The 20,221-nt window shown below is 42.5% G+C and overlaps 1 protein-coding gene across 1 annotated transcript in view; it reads right to left on the reverse strand.

Annotated features, from left to right (window-relative positions):
* Positions 1-502: 502 nt before the first annotated feature.
* The window catches only part of LOC124123547, a 39,267-nt gene continuing 19,548 nt past the window's right edge, over positions 503-20,221 (reverse strand). Inside the window, exons 3-5 of the mRNA XM_046486736.2 lie at positions 19,934-20,012; positions 10,723-10,890; positions 503-644 (exon numbers count right to left, since the gene is read on the reverse strand). Coding sequence (XP_046342692.2) covers positions 552-644; positions 10,723-10,890; positions 19,934-20,012 — 340 coding nt within the window. The 3' untranslated portion in view covers positions 503-551. The remainder of the gene's footprint in view (positions 645-10,722; positions 10,891-19,933; positions 20,013-20,221) is intronic.

A 20,221-nucleotide genomic window follows, 5' to 3' on the forward strand; every position in this document is an offset into this window, starting at 1 on the left:
TGGTGACAGTTGAAGATGTGTGGGCCGAGGCTGTTGGTGACAGTTGAAGATGTGTGGGCCGAGGCTGTTGGTGACAGTTGAAGATGTGTGGGCCGAGGCTGTTGGTGACAGAGTTGATGATGTGTGGGCCGAGGCTGTTGGTGACAGTTGAAGATGTGTGGGCCGAGGCTGTTGGTGACAGTTGAAGATGTGTGGGCCGAGGCTGTTGGTGACGGGGTTTATGATGTGTGGGCCGAGTGTGTTGGTGACAGAGTTGATGATGTGTGGGCCGAGGCTGTTGATGACAGAGTTGAAGATGTGTTGGCCGAGGCTGTTGGTGACGGAGTTGAAGATGTGTGGGTTGACGCTGTTGGTGACGGAGTTAAAGATGTGTGGGCCGAGGCTGTTGGTGACAGTTGAAGATGTGTGGGTTGACGCTGTTGGTGACAGAGTTGATGATGTGTGGGCCGAGGCTGTTGATGACAGAGTTGAAGATGTGTTGGCCGAGGCACAGTTGATGATATGTGGTCAGAGGCTGTTTTTAACAATGATGGTCTTGTATTTAAATGAATTTACACACGACCCTGAACAGCAATGAATGCGACTTGAACACTGCTGTGTTTGTCCATTGTGATTCTGATTGCGTCTGTGGGGACCGTCAGCATCTGTAAAGAAAACATCGCGGTATAACAAGGTGAATTGTGACAGATGTTAACTTAACTACTAATGGTTGACTTGGACCTGTGTGATGAAAACGTCCACAACTCAGTCCCTAGGGTTACACATGACTATGTGACAGGTCGATGTACAGTGATGTAGACGTCCCCCGTACAGTCCCTATGGTTACACATGACTATGTTACATGTCGATGTACAGTGATGTCAACATCCCCACTACAGTCCCTAGGGACCACACATGACTATGTTACAGGTCGATGTACAGTGATGTAGACGTCCCCAGTACAGTCCCTATGGTTACACATGACTGTGTTACATGTCGATGTACAGTGATGTCAACATCCCCAGTACAGTCCCTAGGGACCACACGTGACTATGTTACAGGTCGATGTACAGTGATGTAGACGTCCCCAGTACAGTCCCTATGGTTACACATGACTATGTTACAGGTCGATGTACAGTGATGTCAACATCCCCAGTACAGTCCCTAGGGACCACACATGACTATGTTACAGGTCGATGTAGAATGATGTAAACATCCCCAGTACAGTCCCTAAGGACCACACATGATTATATGAAAGGTCGATGTACAGTGATGTAAACATCCCCAGTACAGTCCCTAGGGTTACACATAACTATGTTACAGGTCGATGTACAGGGATGTAAAAGTCCCCAGTACAGTCCCTAGGGACCACACATGACTATGTTGCAGGTCGATGTGCAGTGATGTAAACGTCCCCAGTACAGTCCCTAGGGACCACACGTGACTATGTTACAGGTCGATGTACAGTGATGTAAACGTCCCCAGTATAGTCCCTAGGGGTTACACATGACTATGTTGCAGGTCGATGTACAGTGATGTAAACGTCCCAAGTACAGTCCCTAGGGTTACACATGACTATGTTACAGGTCGATGTACAGTGATGTAAACGTCCCAAGTACAGTCCCTAGGGTTACACATGACTATGTTACAGGTCGATGTACAGGGATGTAGACGTCCCCCGTACAGTCCCTATGGTTACACATGACTATGTTACATGTCGATGTACAGTGATGTCAACATCCCCACTACAGTCCCTAGGGACCACACATGACTATGTTACAGGTCGATGTACAGTGATGTAGACGTCCCCAGTACAGTCCCTATGGTTACACATGACTGTGTTACATGTCGATGTACAGTGATGTCAACATCCCCAGTACAGTCCCTAGGGACCACACGTGACTATGTTACAGGTCGATGTACAGTGATGTAGACGTCCCCAGTACAGTCCCTATGGTTACACATGACTATGTTACAGGTCGATGTACAGTGATGTCAACATCCCCAGTACAGTCCCTAGGGACCACACATGACTATGTTACAGGTCGATGTAGAATGATGTAAACATCCCCAGTACAGTCCCTAAGGACCACACATGATTATATGAAAGGTCGATGTACAGTGATGTAAACATCCCCAGTACAGTCCCTAGGGTTACACATAACTATGTTACAGGTCGATGTACAGGGATGTAAAAGTCCCCAGTACAGTCCCTAGGGACCACACATGACTATGTTGCAGGTCGATGTGCAGTGATGTAAACGTCCCCAGTACAGTCCCTAGGGACCACACGTGACTATGTTACAGGTCGATGTACAGTGATGTAAACGTCCCCAGTATAGTCCCTAGGGGTTACACATGACTATGTTACAGGTCGATGTACAGTGATGTAAACGTCCCCCCTACAGTCCCTAGGGGTTACACATGACTATGTTGCAGGTCGATGTACAGTGATGTAAACGTCCCAAGTACAGTCCCTAGGGTTACACATGACTATGTTACAGGTCGATGTACAGTGATGTAAACGTCCCAAGTACAGTCCCTAGGGTTACACATGACTATGTTACAGGTCGATGTACAGGGATGTAAACGTCCCAAGTACAGTCCCTAGGGACCACAGATGACTATGTTACAGTGCGATGTACAGTGATGTAAATGTCCTCAGTACAGTCCCTAGAGTTACACATGACTATGTTACAGGTCGATGTAGAATGATGTAAACGTCCCCAGTACAGTCACTAGGGTTACACATAACTATGTTACAGGTCGATGTACAGTGATGTAAACGTCCCCAGCACGAGCGCGCATGCGTCAGAACAGCAAGTCGCTGAAAAGTCTTCTCCACCAGAATCATCTTATACCTGTATCATTATCAGATATTGTGACGCAAAAGTCATGTAAGGTGATTATGATGATACCTACAATGGACTCATGTTAGTGAATCATGAAGATGATTTTGGGTTTTGCTTAAAATCAAGTGTCCAAAATTTGTAGAAATGTGAAGGAGAATCTACACAAGTGGACCAGTGCTGATTGACTGAGCGTCCGATTAATCAACAAACAATGAGCAGCCCAAGCAGAGTCAGTGAAGCATTGAGTAGCTCTGTCAGCGAGGAAGATGACCTTCGATACGCTACACAAAGTGTGGATGATACATACAATGACATTTTCAATGAAATACACAGACGCCTTGGACAACTCGATCGAATTTCTTTTGAAACTGAAGTTTTGGACATATACAATAATGATGAAGAAAAACTAAACGAAGTGAGACAAAGTCTTTATGACGTAGCCAAGGATACTCGACACGATACCCCAAATGGATATCTACCAAAACGTGTACAAAGAGAACATTCCAGGAAGTCTGTAATTGAGAAATATGCGTCTGATTTATATTGCCTATATGGTTTTATTACACAGACAATCCCCTCTCATATACTGGAAAAACTTGTACTCAGCAAAGGCAAATCAAACGCACGTCCCACCAGCGTACCAGGAGATAGTTTACTGGATACACAAAGAGGTAATGATCTTTTGACCCTAATCTATGCAAAAATGATGGAATTGCGGGATTCTGCGAGCGAACATAATGCCAGTCTGGACAGAAGAATTGAAGAACTACACAACAAATTCGACACTGAACTCAGGAATATGAAGCGGACCATCGAAGAGAAGAACAGCGACCTAATAACAGCGTCAAGGGAGATAGAAAGGTCTAAAAACGTAGAGCTCAAGCTACGTGGAGACGATGGATACTAGTCTCTCAACTACGTGAGAAAGATTCACGGATACACCACCTTGAAAGTGATCTGAAAGACAATATTAGTAACCTAACGCGAAAAACCAATGCTATAGACGGCAAAATAGACATAGTAAACACTCGCAACAACCTTATGTACTCTGAGGCAGTTAGAAGCCCCCCGCTGCTCAGAACTGTGAGCTCCAGCGCACAACCAGGACATGAGGCTGACAGTGTTCTGACCAGAACAGCAGAGACCAACAAAACAAAAACTCCAAGTGTTGTTGACATTACTATTAACCACGAGAGGAATACTATTGGAGACAACACCGAGAACGACGAGGGCGGCGACAGTGACACTATATGTACAAGTCCTACTCAACATGACAGAGTCAGCGATGACCATATCAGGGATGTTGGATATGATGACGTTAGCCATAAACAACACGAAGACAATGCTCAGAGATCTGTGAGATTCGACAGTGAATGGTCCAGAGCTTTTAGAGGTGTTTTACCAAAATTTAAAACAAAAAGGTTTGTGCAATCGTATGTTAGAGCGGATAAACCACTAAAGACAGTGCAAGATGCCATATGTGAATATGCTAAACAACGTGGCGTCCATGTGAGTTACGTTCGTTTGCTGAGGCACTGGGAAGGCTACAATCCCACCTACACACTGAGAGTGAACATTGACAGTAGGACAGCAGAACAAGTTAGTGAGAATGAAGATTTCTGGCCGCCAAATGTAAGATGTCAGGAATAGATACCACAGTCACACAGAAACAGCAATGGTGCACGCTAACTCGTCTAACATGATAGCATTGAACACTTGCCTAATACTTATTACCATGCTAAGTATAGGAACATGGAATGTAAGAGGTGTACTGTATTGTCGACAGTACTTAGAGAAACTAGCGAGTGACTGTGATGCCCTTGCAGTGTGTGAACACTGGTTGAACGATAGAACGCAGAGCTGGTTTGACTGTCTAAATGATAAGTTTGACGTCGCGGCTAAGGTTAAGGCTAACCAGCGAGGATGTAGAGGGGAAGGCGGTGTGGCAATTTTAGTTAAGAAAAATATGTCCAGGTACACTGATATGTGAATGTGAGTATGATAGTGTTGTAGCTGTGAGACTCTCCCGTCCCCAGTGTGCTGATATGTATGTAGTGTGTGCTTTGCTCCCCTCCACTAATCACAACACAGCAGTGTATGAGGAGAGTGTCAAGGAAGTGTTCGACGTGGTTGATGAGCTATCAGAAAGCAGTTATGTTGTTCTTTGTGGAGATTTTAATACAGATCTTGTAAATTACCCAGCATCCCCTCGCTCCACTGTACTGCAGTCATACTTGGATACAAGAAACATGATACCATCATACAACTGTGGTGTTACTCTAGGTCATCTCAAGACATGGTGCAACAAGGCTGGAACACAGTCATCTCTGATTGATTATATTTTCTTGCCAGATGCTCTTCAATCATCTGTGCTGACGACCTCTGTCAATAACAACATCGATTTCGAGATATCGGATCATTCACCATTAGTGGTATCATTTCCTAGCGATGCGTTCTTAACAGAGCAAAAGCTATGGACTCCCCCAACTTACAAATGGCAGAAGGCGAATGGCCTTGAACTGGAGATGTACTCATCTGAAGTTAACAAAATACTTGGTGACATCCTTCCAGACGTGACACATTCTGACAGCGATATAGTGGAATATTACTTTGATGCTATAGTGAGCTCTCTCCACACGTCAAAAGCAATGTACATCCCAACAGGACACTACAGACCATACCTTCGACCCTATTGGAGAGGATCTAGTCTAGACTACTACCACTACCAGATGTGTCATGCTAGACGACAATGGATATCTCAAGGTAAACCTAGAGGAGATGCACATGGCTCTTATAAACAGTATAAAGCAGCTAAATGCAATTTCCGTCGACAGAAGAGAAAAGCCGAACGGCAATGGGACAGACACAAGTATACAGAGCTGAACTCTGCCTGTGAAGTGGACATTGGTGAATTTTATAGAACTGTCAGGAAACAGAGGAAGACTAATGTAACATGTACATCTCTACAGTATAAAGACAAGACGGCCAGCACACCCGAGGACATCTGCAATATGTGGACTGATTACTACGGAGATCTGCTGTCTCCTCTCGGTAGGCCTGAGTTTGAAACGGACTTTTATGAGGAAACAAAATCAAAGCTTTGTGATATAGCAAACAGTAACATATCTGAGAACGATCCAATCCTGGCGACAAGTATTACATCTAATGAAGTGAAATCAACCATTAAGAGGCTGAAAAAGAATAAGTCTCCTGGACCAGACTGTATTACTGTAGAACACCTCTGTAATGCTGACAATCTTCTGTTTAAACATCTGGCACACCTCTACAATATGATGATCAGTACTTGTTACACGCCTGTCATGGTGAGAACTGGAACTATTATTCCCATCTACAAAGGGAATAATAAAGATAAATGCAACCCAGCTAATTATCGCGGTATCACTCTAACATCCGTGATTGCGAAGGTATTTGAGAGGCTGTTGCTAGACAGACTGGAGTCCTACATCAAATCTATTAATCCTGATTTCCCACATTGTCTCCAGTGCGGCTTCCGGAAAGAGCATGGCGCCAGTGTGGCTACATATGTGTTAAAAGAGGCTATTTCCTATTATCAAGATAGACACTCAAATATATATGTTGCCTTTCTGGATAACGAAAAGGCCTTCGACAGGATATGGCATGAGGGGCTGCTACTGAAACTATACAATCTTGGTGTGAAAGGCCGTGCATGGCACATTATCCGTCAATCTTACCAAGAAGCAAGTGCTTGTGTTAAATACAATGGGAGCACAGGTGATTTGTTCAATGTTCAACAAGGAGTAGGACAAGGTCGTGCGCTCTCAGCATGGATGTTTCTAGTCTATATTAATGACCTGATATCTCAGCTTGATAATCTACAATGTGGACTAATTGTTGGTAAGGAGCACATCCCAACGGTAGTACTGGCTGATGACACTACTGTTGTGAGTACGAGTGTACATGGACTGAATATGTCTCTTGATACTATCCACCAGTATGCTCGGCGCTGGAGACTGACATATAACGCCAATAAGAGCTGTGTCTTGTCTTTTTGCAATAACAGAAGACATTGTAATAGACCTGTGTTCAGAATTGGAGATGTGACAATGAAGATCCAAAGCAGTACGATTTATGCCGGCTCTCTGATACACACGGAAAAAGCAAGTGAACGAACTACTAGGGCTTGTGCTAAGGCGCGACAGACAATCAACTCCTCAAGAAATGTCGGTCTTAGAGCTGGAGGATTGAGCCCAGTATCTTAATCGAATATCTGGCAACAAGTGATCTTCCCCACTGCCTTCTATGCATGTGAGCTCTGGCCTAATATCAACAAACGTGAGATCAGTGAGATGGAAACCCTACAGCGCTACTTTGCACGACGAGTCAAAAACCTTCACAGGAGATCCTCTACAGCTGCTACAACCCAGGTTCTAGGATTGTGGGCAATGCTGGGCAAGGTGGAGAAAATGAAGCTTCTCTTTCTGGGACGACTCTGTAGAGCAGCAGGCACAACCATTGTGAAGCCGATTTTCTATCTCAGACTATCCCAGTATGTCACCACGATCTCACACAGTGCCAGATCCATAACACATGATCTACTGAATGTGGCTCAAAAGTATGGATTCTCAGGCGTCTTAGATAAACTAATCAACTCTGGGGAATTTCCATCTGGACTGTGTCTTATCTGTAACTCTGAATGTGATGACATTGTTAAGCACCAATTGCTTTACTGTGATGGCCTAATGAAACAGAGAAATGTGCTTAGTGAGTCTCTATTTGACAATGTTAGCCTTGAAACATATCTCAGACTTGAGGACACGTCTAGTGATGCCGTCAAGATTCTGACATACCTCGGTGCTATTACAGATGTGGTCCAAGACATGACACTTGACAGCTGGGCAACATTCATGAGTATCGTGGCTAAACATGTCAGCTCATGGAACTTAACATCCATATTGTATTTGTGAAGCTATGTCACGCATCATGTAAATATAGTTTCACGCATCACTTCATTACTGCCTACCCAGCTCAATCTGTTGTACTTACATATATTTTGTCATTGCCGTTGTCAAATGTAATGTAATTGTATGTGGTGGTGGTGAAATTGGGTTTAACGTCGCGTCCAAGATTATTGCACTTATATAGCGACGTTGTAATTGTATGTACTACTCTCTAAATCATTGGGGGAAATAAAGAGTATTCATTCATTCATTCATTCATTCATTCATTCATGACTATGTTACAGGTCGATGTACAGGGATGTAAACGTCCCCAGTACAGTCCCTAGGGACCACACATGACTATGTTGCAGGTCGATGTGCAGTGATGTAAACGTCCCCACTACAGTCCCCAGGGGTTACACATGACTATGTTGCAGGTCGATGTACAGTGATGTAAACGTCCCAAGTACAGTCCCTAGGGTTACAGGTGACTATGTTACAGGTCGATGTACAGTGATGTAAACGTCCCCAGTACAGTCCCTAGAGTTACACATGACTATGTTGCAGTGCGATGTACAGTGATGTCACCGTCCCCAGTACAGTCCCTAGGGACCACACATGACTATGTGACAGTGCGATGTACAGTGATTTAAACGTCCCCAGTACAGTCCCTAGGGACCAGACATAACTATGTTACAGTGCGATGTACAGTGATGTAAATGTTCCCACCACAGTCCCTAGGGTGACACATGACTATGTTAGAGGTCGATGTACAGTGTAGTAAACGTCCCCAGTACAGTCCCTAGGGACCAGACATAACTATGTTACAAATCGATGTACAGTGATGTAAACGTCCCCAGTACAGTCTCTAGGGTTACACATGACTATTTTGCAGGTCGATGTACAGTGATGTAAACGTCCACAGTACAGTCCCTAGAGTTACACATAACTATGTTGCAGTGCGATGTAAAGTGATGTCACCGTCCCCAGTACAGTCCCTAGGGACCACACATGACTATGTGACAGTGCGATGTACAGTGATGTAAAAGTCCCCAGTACAGTCCCTAGGGACCAGACATAACTATGTTACAGTGCGATGTACAGTGATGTAAATGTCCCCAGTACAGTCCCTAGGGACCAGACATAACTATGTTACAGGTCGATGTACAGTGATGTAAACGTCCCCAGTACAGTCACTAGGGTTACACATGACTATGTTACAAGTCGATGTACAGTGATTTAAACGTCCCCAGTACAGTCCCTAGGGACCACACATGACTATGTTACAGTGCGATGTACAGTGAGGTAAACGTCACCAGTACAGTCCCCAGGGACCAGACATAACTATGTTACAGTGCGATGTGCAGTCATGTAAACGTCACCAGTACAGTCCCCAGGGACCAGACATAACTATGTTACAGTGCGATGTGCAGTGATGTAAACGTCCCCAAAACAGTCCTTAGGGTTACACATGACTATGTTACAGGTCGATGTACAGTGATGTAAACGTCCCAAGTACAGTCCCTAGGGTTACTCATGACTATGTTACAAGTCGATGTACAGTGATGTAAACGTCCCCAGTACAGTCCCTAGAGTTACACATGACTATGTTACAAGTCGATGTACAGTGATGTAAACGTCCCCAGTACAGTCCCTAGAGTTACACATGACTATGTTACAGGTCGATGTACAGTGATGTAAACGTCCCCCGTACAGTCCCTAGGGACCATATATGACTATGTTACAAGTCGATGTACAGTGATGTAAACGTCCCCAGTACAGTCCCTAGAGTTACACATAACTAGGTTACAGTGCGATGTACAGTGATGTAAACGTGCCCCAGTACAGTCCCTAGGGACCACAAATGACTATGTTACTGTGCGATGTACAGTGATATCAACGTCCTCAATACGGTCTCTGGAGATCACACATTGATGTGTTACATGGCGATGTACAGTTATGTAAATGTTCCCGGCACGGGCCCTAGGGATCAGACATGGAAGTGTTACAGGGCGATGTACAGTGATGTAAACGTCCCCAGCACGGTTCCTAGGAATCACACATGGATGTGTTACAGGGCGATGTACAGTGATGTGAACGTCCCAAGCACGGTTCCTAGGGATCACACATGGGTGTGTTACAGGTCGATGTACAGTTATGTAAACGTCCTCAGCACGGTCTCTAGCGATCATACATGGGTGTGTTACAGGGCGATGTACAGTTATGTAAACGTCCTCAGCACGGTCTCTAGCGATCATACATGGGTGTGTTACAGGGCGATGTACAGTTATGTACGTCCCCAGCACGGTTCCTAGGAATCACACATGGATGTGTTACAGGGCGATGTACAGTGATGTAAACGTCCCAAGCACGGTTCCTAGGGATCACACATGGGTGTGTTACAGGGCGATGTACAGTTATGTAAACGTCCCCAGCACGGTCCCCTTGGGATCACACATGGCTGTGTTACAGGGCGATGTACAGTTATGTAAACGTCCTCAGCAGGGTTCCTAGGGGTCAGACATGGGTGTGTTACAGGACGATGTACAGTTATATAAACCTCCACAGCTAGGGATCACACATGAATGTGTTTCAGGTCGATGTATAGTGATGTAAACGACCCCAGCACGGTCCCTAGGGATCACAAGTGATGTTACAGTTCTCGAGAAATGTTTGTATGTTGCAATTAACTTACTTCAACAAATGACAGATATGCAGATTATTACTTTCTATAAAATCTTACTTGTTTTCAGCACCAACTGTATGGACAATTGTCTCTTCAATGTTAAAGCTACCGATGGTAAAACTAGCAACTTCATACACTATGAAACTAACTTTATTTCTTGTCAAGTCGAACTCGTGAAAACACCCATATCCCCAAAAGGGATGGCCATGTTTCTTCTCATTCAGACCGATCAATGCAAACTGTGTTAAAACTGGCAACGATTCAACATGTACAATATGAAACTAACTTTACAGTGTGGAAAGAAGGAGTTTCCCACAATGGATGCCTCGTCGTTCCTCGTCCATGTCACCATCCAGTTCCTGTTGGAGTCCCGAAACCAGATGTCCTTCGTTAAGGTAGAGATGTCTGGGTAGATGTAAACCTCAGCAAAGTAAAGGAAAGTATCTATCCCAACCTGTTGAGAAAACAGTTTAATTTACTAAATGCGTCATCTTAAACAAAACACCTCCAAATATGTTTTTCCTACTAAACTCTTTCTCCGCTGAAGACCAAAATACATCGTAGATACATTTAATATGTAATAATCTCGAACTATTTCGCAACACAGAGGTAATAAGTGACGTGGCATGGGCTAAGTCTAATATTTACAATAGGCTGAATGGTCAACTTTAGGGATCAGTAAGATTTAATTCGAGAATGTTTGGTTGTGTTTACTCAAAACATAATTAACACCATAATACTAAAATGTTTTCACTAAGAGACACTAGAACTATCTACCACACACACTGTGTAAACATTTTTCAAAACGACCCTTGCAGCTTGTACACACCAACCTCGTGTTATGAAGCGATAGACATGACGTCACAGGACGTTATAAATAAGCGCTAACTTAATGTCAAACTTTGTTAATGTAACGGAACTTAACACACCCTCTCTTAGACATTCTTCGTCGGGTTTCCCATCTGAAAACATATTGCCACATTTGCTATAAATAATCTGGGTCACGAACACAGTGTTCTACACATACCGCAATGGAATGCAAATGGACTGGCCCCTACGGCCACGAACTAAAAACCAAATTTAGGAAAAACCCAGGTCCTCATGTCATATGTGTTCATGATCAGGAGACCCACTTCTCCCTAAAATCAAAATTCGCCCTGCCTAATTATAACTCGGTAAGACACGACAGAGTCAAATCTCGCCCAGGGAGCGCAGGCGGTTGCCTGATCAAATACGTCAGAGAGGACATAAACTATAAGGAAATACCAATAAAAAAACAAAATCTGAATGGTATACAAATAGCTCATCAAAATAGAAAAATAAACATCGTAAACATACACCACTGGGCACTGAAACAAATTAAACCTGAAAACATAGAAACCTTGAATCAAATAGGTAAAAAATCCACCATCTTCTTGTGGGACTTCAACGCCCACCACCCTTCCTGGGGTGTTAAAGATAAAACAGACCAACACGGCAAACTCATCGCTGACTGGATCGAATAAAAACACCTAATGCTACTAAATGACAACCAACAAACTAGATATGATAAAATTAATCAAAATATATCAGCTATTGACCTACAATCTGCACGCCTGATCTCGCCCAAAGCACTTTGTGGGAAGTGAAAGAGGAGCCACTCGGCAGTGACCACTTTCCAATAAATATAACGTTAAGAAACATAAAAATCCAAACCCAAAATGAACCCCAAGAACCAAAATTCCATTACAACAAAGCCGACTGGGACAAATTCAAAACATTATGTAAACAGGTTAACCCAGCGGACCTCGATAATAAAGACCCCGAAAAATACTGCTAAAACTTTACAGAATGCATAATAAACATAGCTAAAACATAATCCCCTTCAGGACACCAAAAATAGGCAAACCCACGGTACCCTGGTGGACAGAGGAAATTAAAAAGACGAGAGAAAAACGCAAAAGCGCATTTAACAAAGCTAAACGAGACCACACACATCTAAAGATAACCCATCAACTAAATCACCAAGTACAAAACCTCGTCAAAACAGCAAAAAAAAAAAAAAAAACTGGAAAAACTTATGCGACGAAGTAAACCAGCACATAGACACAAGGACAGTATGGCGCAAAATACACGCAGCCCGAGGAATTAAACGAACCAAAAAAACACCGAACATAAATAACTCAACAAACCCTAAACAAAAAACAAATAACCTAGCAAACCATTTCTCAGCCATTAGTAGCAATAGTAACTTCTCTGAGAAATTCCAAAAACACTTAAAAAATGAAAATAAATTCGCCAGATTGTCAGAAGACGATGACCTAGAAATAAATCAACCACACGCAATAGAGGAACTACTCCATGTATTAAACAATCGAAAAAAACGTACAGCCCCTGGTCTAAACCTAATCTCATACCAAATAATTAAACTAATTAAACTACCCACAAATATTCTTGAATCACTTCTTAAACTATACAATCTCATCTACCAAAACGGTCAGGTTCCGACTTCATGGAAAGAGGTTTTGGTCATCCCAATACCAAAGCCAAACAAACCGGCAGACGAGGCAAATTCTTACAGACCAATCTCCCTAACCTCAAGTTTATGTAGAATCATGGAGAATCAAAAATAGGCTCCAACCACTATCTAGACCAAAACAATACAATAAACCAGGATCAAAGTGCATTCACCCCAGGCCGCTCAACCTTAGACAACCTCGCCCGCTTAGAACAAGACATTAAAACGGGCCAATTAAACAAACAATATACAGTAGGCATATTCCGAGATTTCTCTAAAGCTTTCGGTATGGCATAACGGACTAATACAAAAACTCCAAAAAGCAGGACTCAAGGGCCAATTAATGAACTATATTCAAGTCTTTCTAACTAATCGCAAAATATCCGTGGGAATCGACCAAACGCTATCCGACCAGTGTCCCCTAGAAAATGGCACACCCCAAGGCAGCATTCTAAGCCCAACACTTTTCAACATTATGATAAACGACTTATTCGAGGGATTATCAAATAAAGTTCAAACCTCTAAATACGCAGATGACGGAGCCCTCTGGATCCGCACTAGAAGCATAAATATTTTACAAACAAAATACAAATATGGGCAAATAAATGGGACTTCTCACTAAATGCCGAAAAAAACACAGGGATAGTTTTCAAACACACGAAAATATGCGGGTAAACACCCCCGAACTACAATTAAACAATAATCCTATAAATTTCCAAAAACAGACCACATTTCTAGGACTAATCTTTGATGAACATCTAAGCTGCGGTGCTCATATTACAAATTTAATAAATAGATGCAGTAAAGACCTAAATACACTACGCTGCCTGACAGGTAAAAATTGGGGGGGCTCAAAGTAGACCCTACTATCATTATACACATCATTAATTTGATCAAAAATAGACTATGGGTGCCTAATATACAATACCTTAAACACAATACTAAACGATAAACTAAACTCAATCCGTTACAGAGCACTTAAGATCACAACAGGGCACCTCGCTTACCTCACTGCAGGCCCTAACAGGCGAAACCCCACTTGATTTACGCCGAGAACAGTTAACAATAAATTTCTGGGCCTCAACCCAACACAACACCCAAATCCAACACAACTTTTAAAAAACAATATAAGCCTAAAACACTAAACACTAGCACTGAAAAACCCATTATTTACACCAGTCTCTCAACGCACACTCAACTACTTAAACATACACAACCTAAACGATTTAAAACTAAACACAAAACCAAACACAATATTCACACCCAAACTATAAATCCCCAATATAGACACAACGCTCTCCTCCATACTAAACAAAGAAATCGACCCTAATACCGCTAAAGCCATCACACTATCATACATACATGAAAAATGGCCAAATTGGTGTCACATCTTTACAGACGGGTCCTCCGACCCGACCCCGAAACACACAGGATTCGGCGTCCATGTACATCAACCCACAAAAGAAAATAAATGCTATAGGTTCCCAAATAATCAATCAATTTTCATTTCTACATAACCCCCAAATTAAAAAACAACAAACAACCCTGATCCTTACTCACTCACTAAGTGGACTCCAAGCTATTAAAAACACAAACACAAAAATTCGAACTAAACTAATTCAACAGATACTCAAAAGCTCCAACAAGCTCCGCAATCTAGGTAAAGAAATAGAATTCGTATGGAGCCCTGCCTACGTCGGAATGTTTGGTAACGAACACGCCGATAAAGCAGCCAAAGCATCAGTAAAACTTGAAGAAATAAGCATCAACCTTCCAATACCTGAAAACGAGATTAAAAGTATCACTAAGAGTAAAATCCTCCAAAAGTGGCAAAACCAATATCAGAAATCAAACTGTAAATTAAAACAGGTGATCCTAAAGCCACTCAAAAAACCAAAAGATCATCATAAATCCAAAACAATCGACAGGGCAATAAGCAAATTACAGACAGGGTACACTAAACTAAACTCTCACCTACACAGAATCAGAAAAAAAACCCCAGGTAAATGTCCTCACTGTAACCAAATAGAGTGAGTGAGTGAGTGAGTGAGTTTGGTTTAACGCCGCTTTTAACAGTATTACAGTTATATCAAGGAGTGTCAGCTTAATGTGGAAGAAAAGCCCGAAGTGATGCAGGTCTCAGACGTTTACCACTTCGGTGACACCCACAAGCAAGGGTATGGTGCTGACAAACCTAGAAACATAATCGGGGCGAACCGGGATTCGAACCCACAGTCATAGGTTTCTGGCGTGCCCAAGGGACGCAACTCTGCACAACGAATCGCAGGGGCCTTGGACGACTGGGTCACCCGTGCCCCCGTAACCAAACAGAAACACCTGAACACGCACTATTACACTGCACACACCACCAACAACACAGAACAACCACAACATGTGATCATTCCTACCGTTCGGGTTTCAGAAAACGGCTTTCAAAGATATAGTTTCATCTGCATTGAAACGCTCATTAGCAAAAGCATAGTCTGACGTAGATTCGATACCGCTGGCGGACCAATCAGCATTAGAATGCTAAATGTCATAATAGAATACTTTGTATTGCATGTTGCATTTTTATCTGTATAAACCGTGCTCCGTAAACAATGATGTTGTTGTGGGTAGTTTTACACATGCATCACACAAGTATGAAAGTTTGGGGGAAATGTTTTCTGGCAGGGAAAGTGTCGGGAACTAAATTCGACGTACTGTACCTAGACTGTATTGTGGACATACGATGGACTCACAGACTGATAAGTCACTGACATCACTGTGAACAATAGAAGAAGCCAGTTGCACTTGGAGCCTCTTTTGCTTTACTGGCAATGACAGACGGGCATTATTCTTCACCCACAGGCAATCACATCCCAGCGGTCAATATGCCCCTGCTGCCCGGATGGGTGTAACTTAATAAGTGTATTAGATTTACATGTGTCCAAGACCATAACCCTCAACCCCTAATCACCAGCACGCGTTGAATAACCTCAACCAGAAACGGAAAAACGGTCCCAACCTCCATTGTCATAATCAATTTTTAAAAAACCGCTAAATTCCCTGAAGCCCCCAAACACATATCCTTCGGAGCCCACTCCAACTAAGAAGTCAAACCCTATATAAAGCAGGTTAAACAATGTTCAAAGTGCCTCAAATACAACCACACTGCCTCCCAATGCACATACCCAAATATAAATGTAAAAAATGCGCACAAACAGACTGCCCAGGGTCATGCACACCCTGGTGCATCCACTGCAAATCCATCCAACACACTTCACTTTCAAACCAATGCCCACACAGACACACACTCACCCAGCAGGCCAACAAACACATAAACATAGACACGGCTAAAATCCAAACACGAAAATTTGCTACACCCGCATCCAAACCACTCCTCCCTACACCACACCCAAACACCATCCTACAAACAAACACCACATCCATAACTGACAGCTCTGTCCGGGGCCCCTACCGAGAAACCGCACCCACCTCACACACACAAGCAGCCACTCAACCAACCACGAACCCTCCCATATCTCGAATAGCCAAAACATCAACCCCCGCATGCAAAACAAACCACAAAACGACCGCCACAACACGACCCACATCCAAGCACCCTACAGCCCACATGGCAACAACACTCCCCCACAAGCAAGCACAACAACAAAACACAAACACTAAGAAATCATCAGCTACACCCATCCCGAAAACACCTACACAACCCTCCACATCACATGCCTCCCCCATGGAAACAGCTAAACCTAATTTAACCGATGACGAAGATTTCTCCACTACTGAGGAAACAATAGAAACTACTCCAACTAAAACAAACCAAACTTCCCAACCAGCCAACACCCAAAACCTAAATAACCTCACCTTACTCCTAGCATACATGCATAGTCAAAACTCACCAAAAGTTAGCATGAAATCATTCCACAAAGTAGCTTTCAATCTTAACTTAACCAATCTACCCTTCTTCCTCTTAAACCTCCGTCTAAACGAAGTGACCGAATAAAATAAAAACTTAAAACTAAATCACCAATCAACAGAACCCAATAATGGAAGGACTAAATATTTTTCAGTGGAACGCCAACGGACTCACCTCCCACGGCCATGAACTAAAAACTAAATTTAAACTAAATAAAGGCCCTCACATTGCTTGTATCCAGGAAACCAAATTCTCAAAAAAATCCAAATTTACACTACACCTAACTACAACTCAGTTAGAACTGACAGAGCAAAACCCAAAACAAGAAGAGCCGCAGGAGGAGCTAATCATATTTATCAGGGAAGATATAAATTACGAAGAAATAAAAATAGACACGCCAAACCTACAAGCCAACAGCATTAAAATCACATTAAATAACCGAAACATAAACATAATAAATATTTACCACTGGGCGGAACAAAAAGTCCAACCTGAGGATCTAAACAAACTACTCCAAATAAGCGATAAATCTACTATAATCCTAGGAGACTTTAACGCTCACCATCCTACATGGAGCATATAGATGATAAAATAGATAATCATGGCAAATTAATCTCCGAATGGATAGAAACAAACGATCTAGTACTCCTAAATAGCAATCAACCCACGAGGTACGATAAGATAAACCAAAAAATGTCAGCTATCGACTCAATGGGAAGTGCACGACGTCCCGCTAGGTAGTGACCACTTCCCCATAAACATAACTATAGGAAATACAAACGTACCAATCCAAACAGAAAACCAAGAACCAAAATTCCATTACAATAAGGCTAACTGGGACCAATTCCAAGATATCTGCAACGAAGCTAACTTAACGAAATAGAAAATAATGATCCAGAAACCTATTGTAAAAACCTAACAGACTATATAATAAACGCAGCCAAAACCTCCATCCCCTTCAAAACAGGCAAACTGACCGTACCATATGGAATGAGGAAATAGAAAAGACTAGAAGAAAACGTAAATCAGCCTTCAATAAAGCAAAACGCGACTACAAACATCTAAAGTTTGCCCACGATCTAAACCATCAGGTTCAAAAACTAGTCCAAATAGCCAAAAGTAGAGACTGGAAAAAATTCTGCGAAGGTATAAATAACTGCACAGATGCCAAAACGGTCTGGTGGCGCAAAATCCACGCCATTAGAGGCTTAAAACGACATAAAAAAACCTAGCATTAACAACTCAATCAACCCCGCCCAAAAAGCAAATCATCTCGCCAACCACTTTTCGGCCGTTAGAAGTAACAACAACTTCAGCCAAAAATTCCAAGACAAACTTAAAACAGAAAACAAACACACAAAAGAACCAAACAATAACAATCTGGAAATAAACCAACCCTACACAATGGAGGAGCTCTTCTATGTAATCCAAAACAGGAAAAAGGGCACAGCCCCAGGATTAGAAATCTCCCCCTAAAACTACTCCAGGCACTACTCAAACTATACAATCTCATCTACCTAAACGGACAGGTTCCTACTCCCTGGAAACAGGCCCTAGTCATACAAATCCCTAAACCTAATAAAACAGCTAATCAAGCTTACTCATATAGACCAATATCCCTAACTTCAAACTTATTTAAAGTAATGGAATCAATGGCTAAAAATAGATTACAACATTACCTAACCCAAAATAACATCATAAACCCAGATCAAAGCGGCTTCACTCCTGGCCGCTCAACCCTAGATAACCTCGCCCAACTAGAGCAATATATTAAGACAGGACAACTAAATAAACAATATACCACAGGCATCTTCTTAGACTTCTCTAAAGCTTTCGACATGGTATGGCACGACGGGCTAATACAAAAACTTAAAAAAATAGGACTCAAAGGTCAGATAATAAACTACATCCAGGACTTCCTAAACAATCGTAAAATAACCGTGGGTATAGACCAAACACTATCGGACCAGTGTCCCCTAGAAAATGGCACACCCCAGGGCAGTATCCTCAGCCCCACCCTCTTCAATATAATGATAAACGATCTATTCGAGGGCCTATCCCCTAAAGTAAACACATCAAAATTCGCGGCAGATGAACCCCCCGGATCCGCACTAAAAGCATTAAAATGGCCCAAACTTTACTCCCAAAATCTCTTAATAAAATACAACAATGGGCTGACAAAGGGGGCTTCTCCCTTAACTCAGGAATAGGAATAGTATTCAAACATAAAAACATGAAACCCGCCTCCCCAATCCTCCAGCTAAACATCCAAACAATCAAATTTCAAACCAAACCAAATTCTTAGGATTTATTTTCGATGAACATCTCACCTGGGATGCTCACATCCAAAACCTAACAACTAAATGCAGTAAAGACCTAAACACGCTAAGATGCCTAACTGGCTCTAACTGGGGAGCCTCCAAAGATACCCTCCTCTCTCTCTCTACATATCACTAAATAGATCAGAACTAGACTACGGCTGCGCCATATACAACACCCTAAACAACTCTCTATCTAAAAAACTTGACTCAATACAATATCAGGCTCTCAAACTAATTACACGCACCCAACATGGCACCTCCTACACTTCACCTGGGCCGCGTCCCAATCAAACCCTCTCATCCAAAACTTAATAAACCAAAATATCAGCCCCCAAAACCAAGCTCTAGCTCGTAAACACCCCTTACTTACCCCAATATCCCAAAGAATAACTTGTTTGATAGGCATTACTTAGAAGTTGGCGGAGGGTTGCACACACCACTTTCGCCCATTTCGGAAACACATTAAATGGCCTGGCCGGGCCCGTGTGCGAAATACGCATCAGTCGGAAAGCGCACGTTAAATCTCCAAAGTAAGTAAGTAAGTTTACATGTGTCGGCGATTCCCACAGTTTCCGTAGTTAGTGTAACTACTTTCCTACAAGTGACCAACATGTATAACGGGTCATGCTGACATGTAGATGTCTTATATAATAGATTTGAATGCTACAGGTTTGTTGTAGACACTACACCAACTAAGATACATTGTAAGTGATCCGTTCGATTAGGTTGTCGAGTGACAACATAATGCTAACGATATATTCACCTCAATCCACGGAGCTGCATCGTCCGACCTTGGCTTCCAGACAGAGTAAGAATCTCCAATGACATTGCTTAATGGATACCTGAAATATTACAAGTCATACAGTGACCCTTTCCATATAAATAAGGTGAAAATAAACTTTGCTTTTCATTTACGAATGGATGAGAGAATACATATATTAATGTCATCACTACCATTCCAATAGTATATCAGTGTTAAAATAGGTAGCTCACCTGGATACACGAGTCTCTGTGTACCTGTACTTCGTGTATCTGTATGTGTTTGTGTGGT

This window comes from Haliotis rufescens, unplaced genomic scaffold (assembly GCF_023055435.1).
Source record: "Haliotis rufescens isolate VD_foot unplaced genomic scaffold, xgHalRufe1.0.p SCAF_13, whole genome shotgun sequence".
NCBI lineage: Eukaryota > Metazoa > Mollusca > Gastropoda > Lepetellida > Haliotidae > Haliotis > Haliotis rufescens.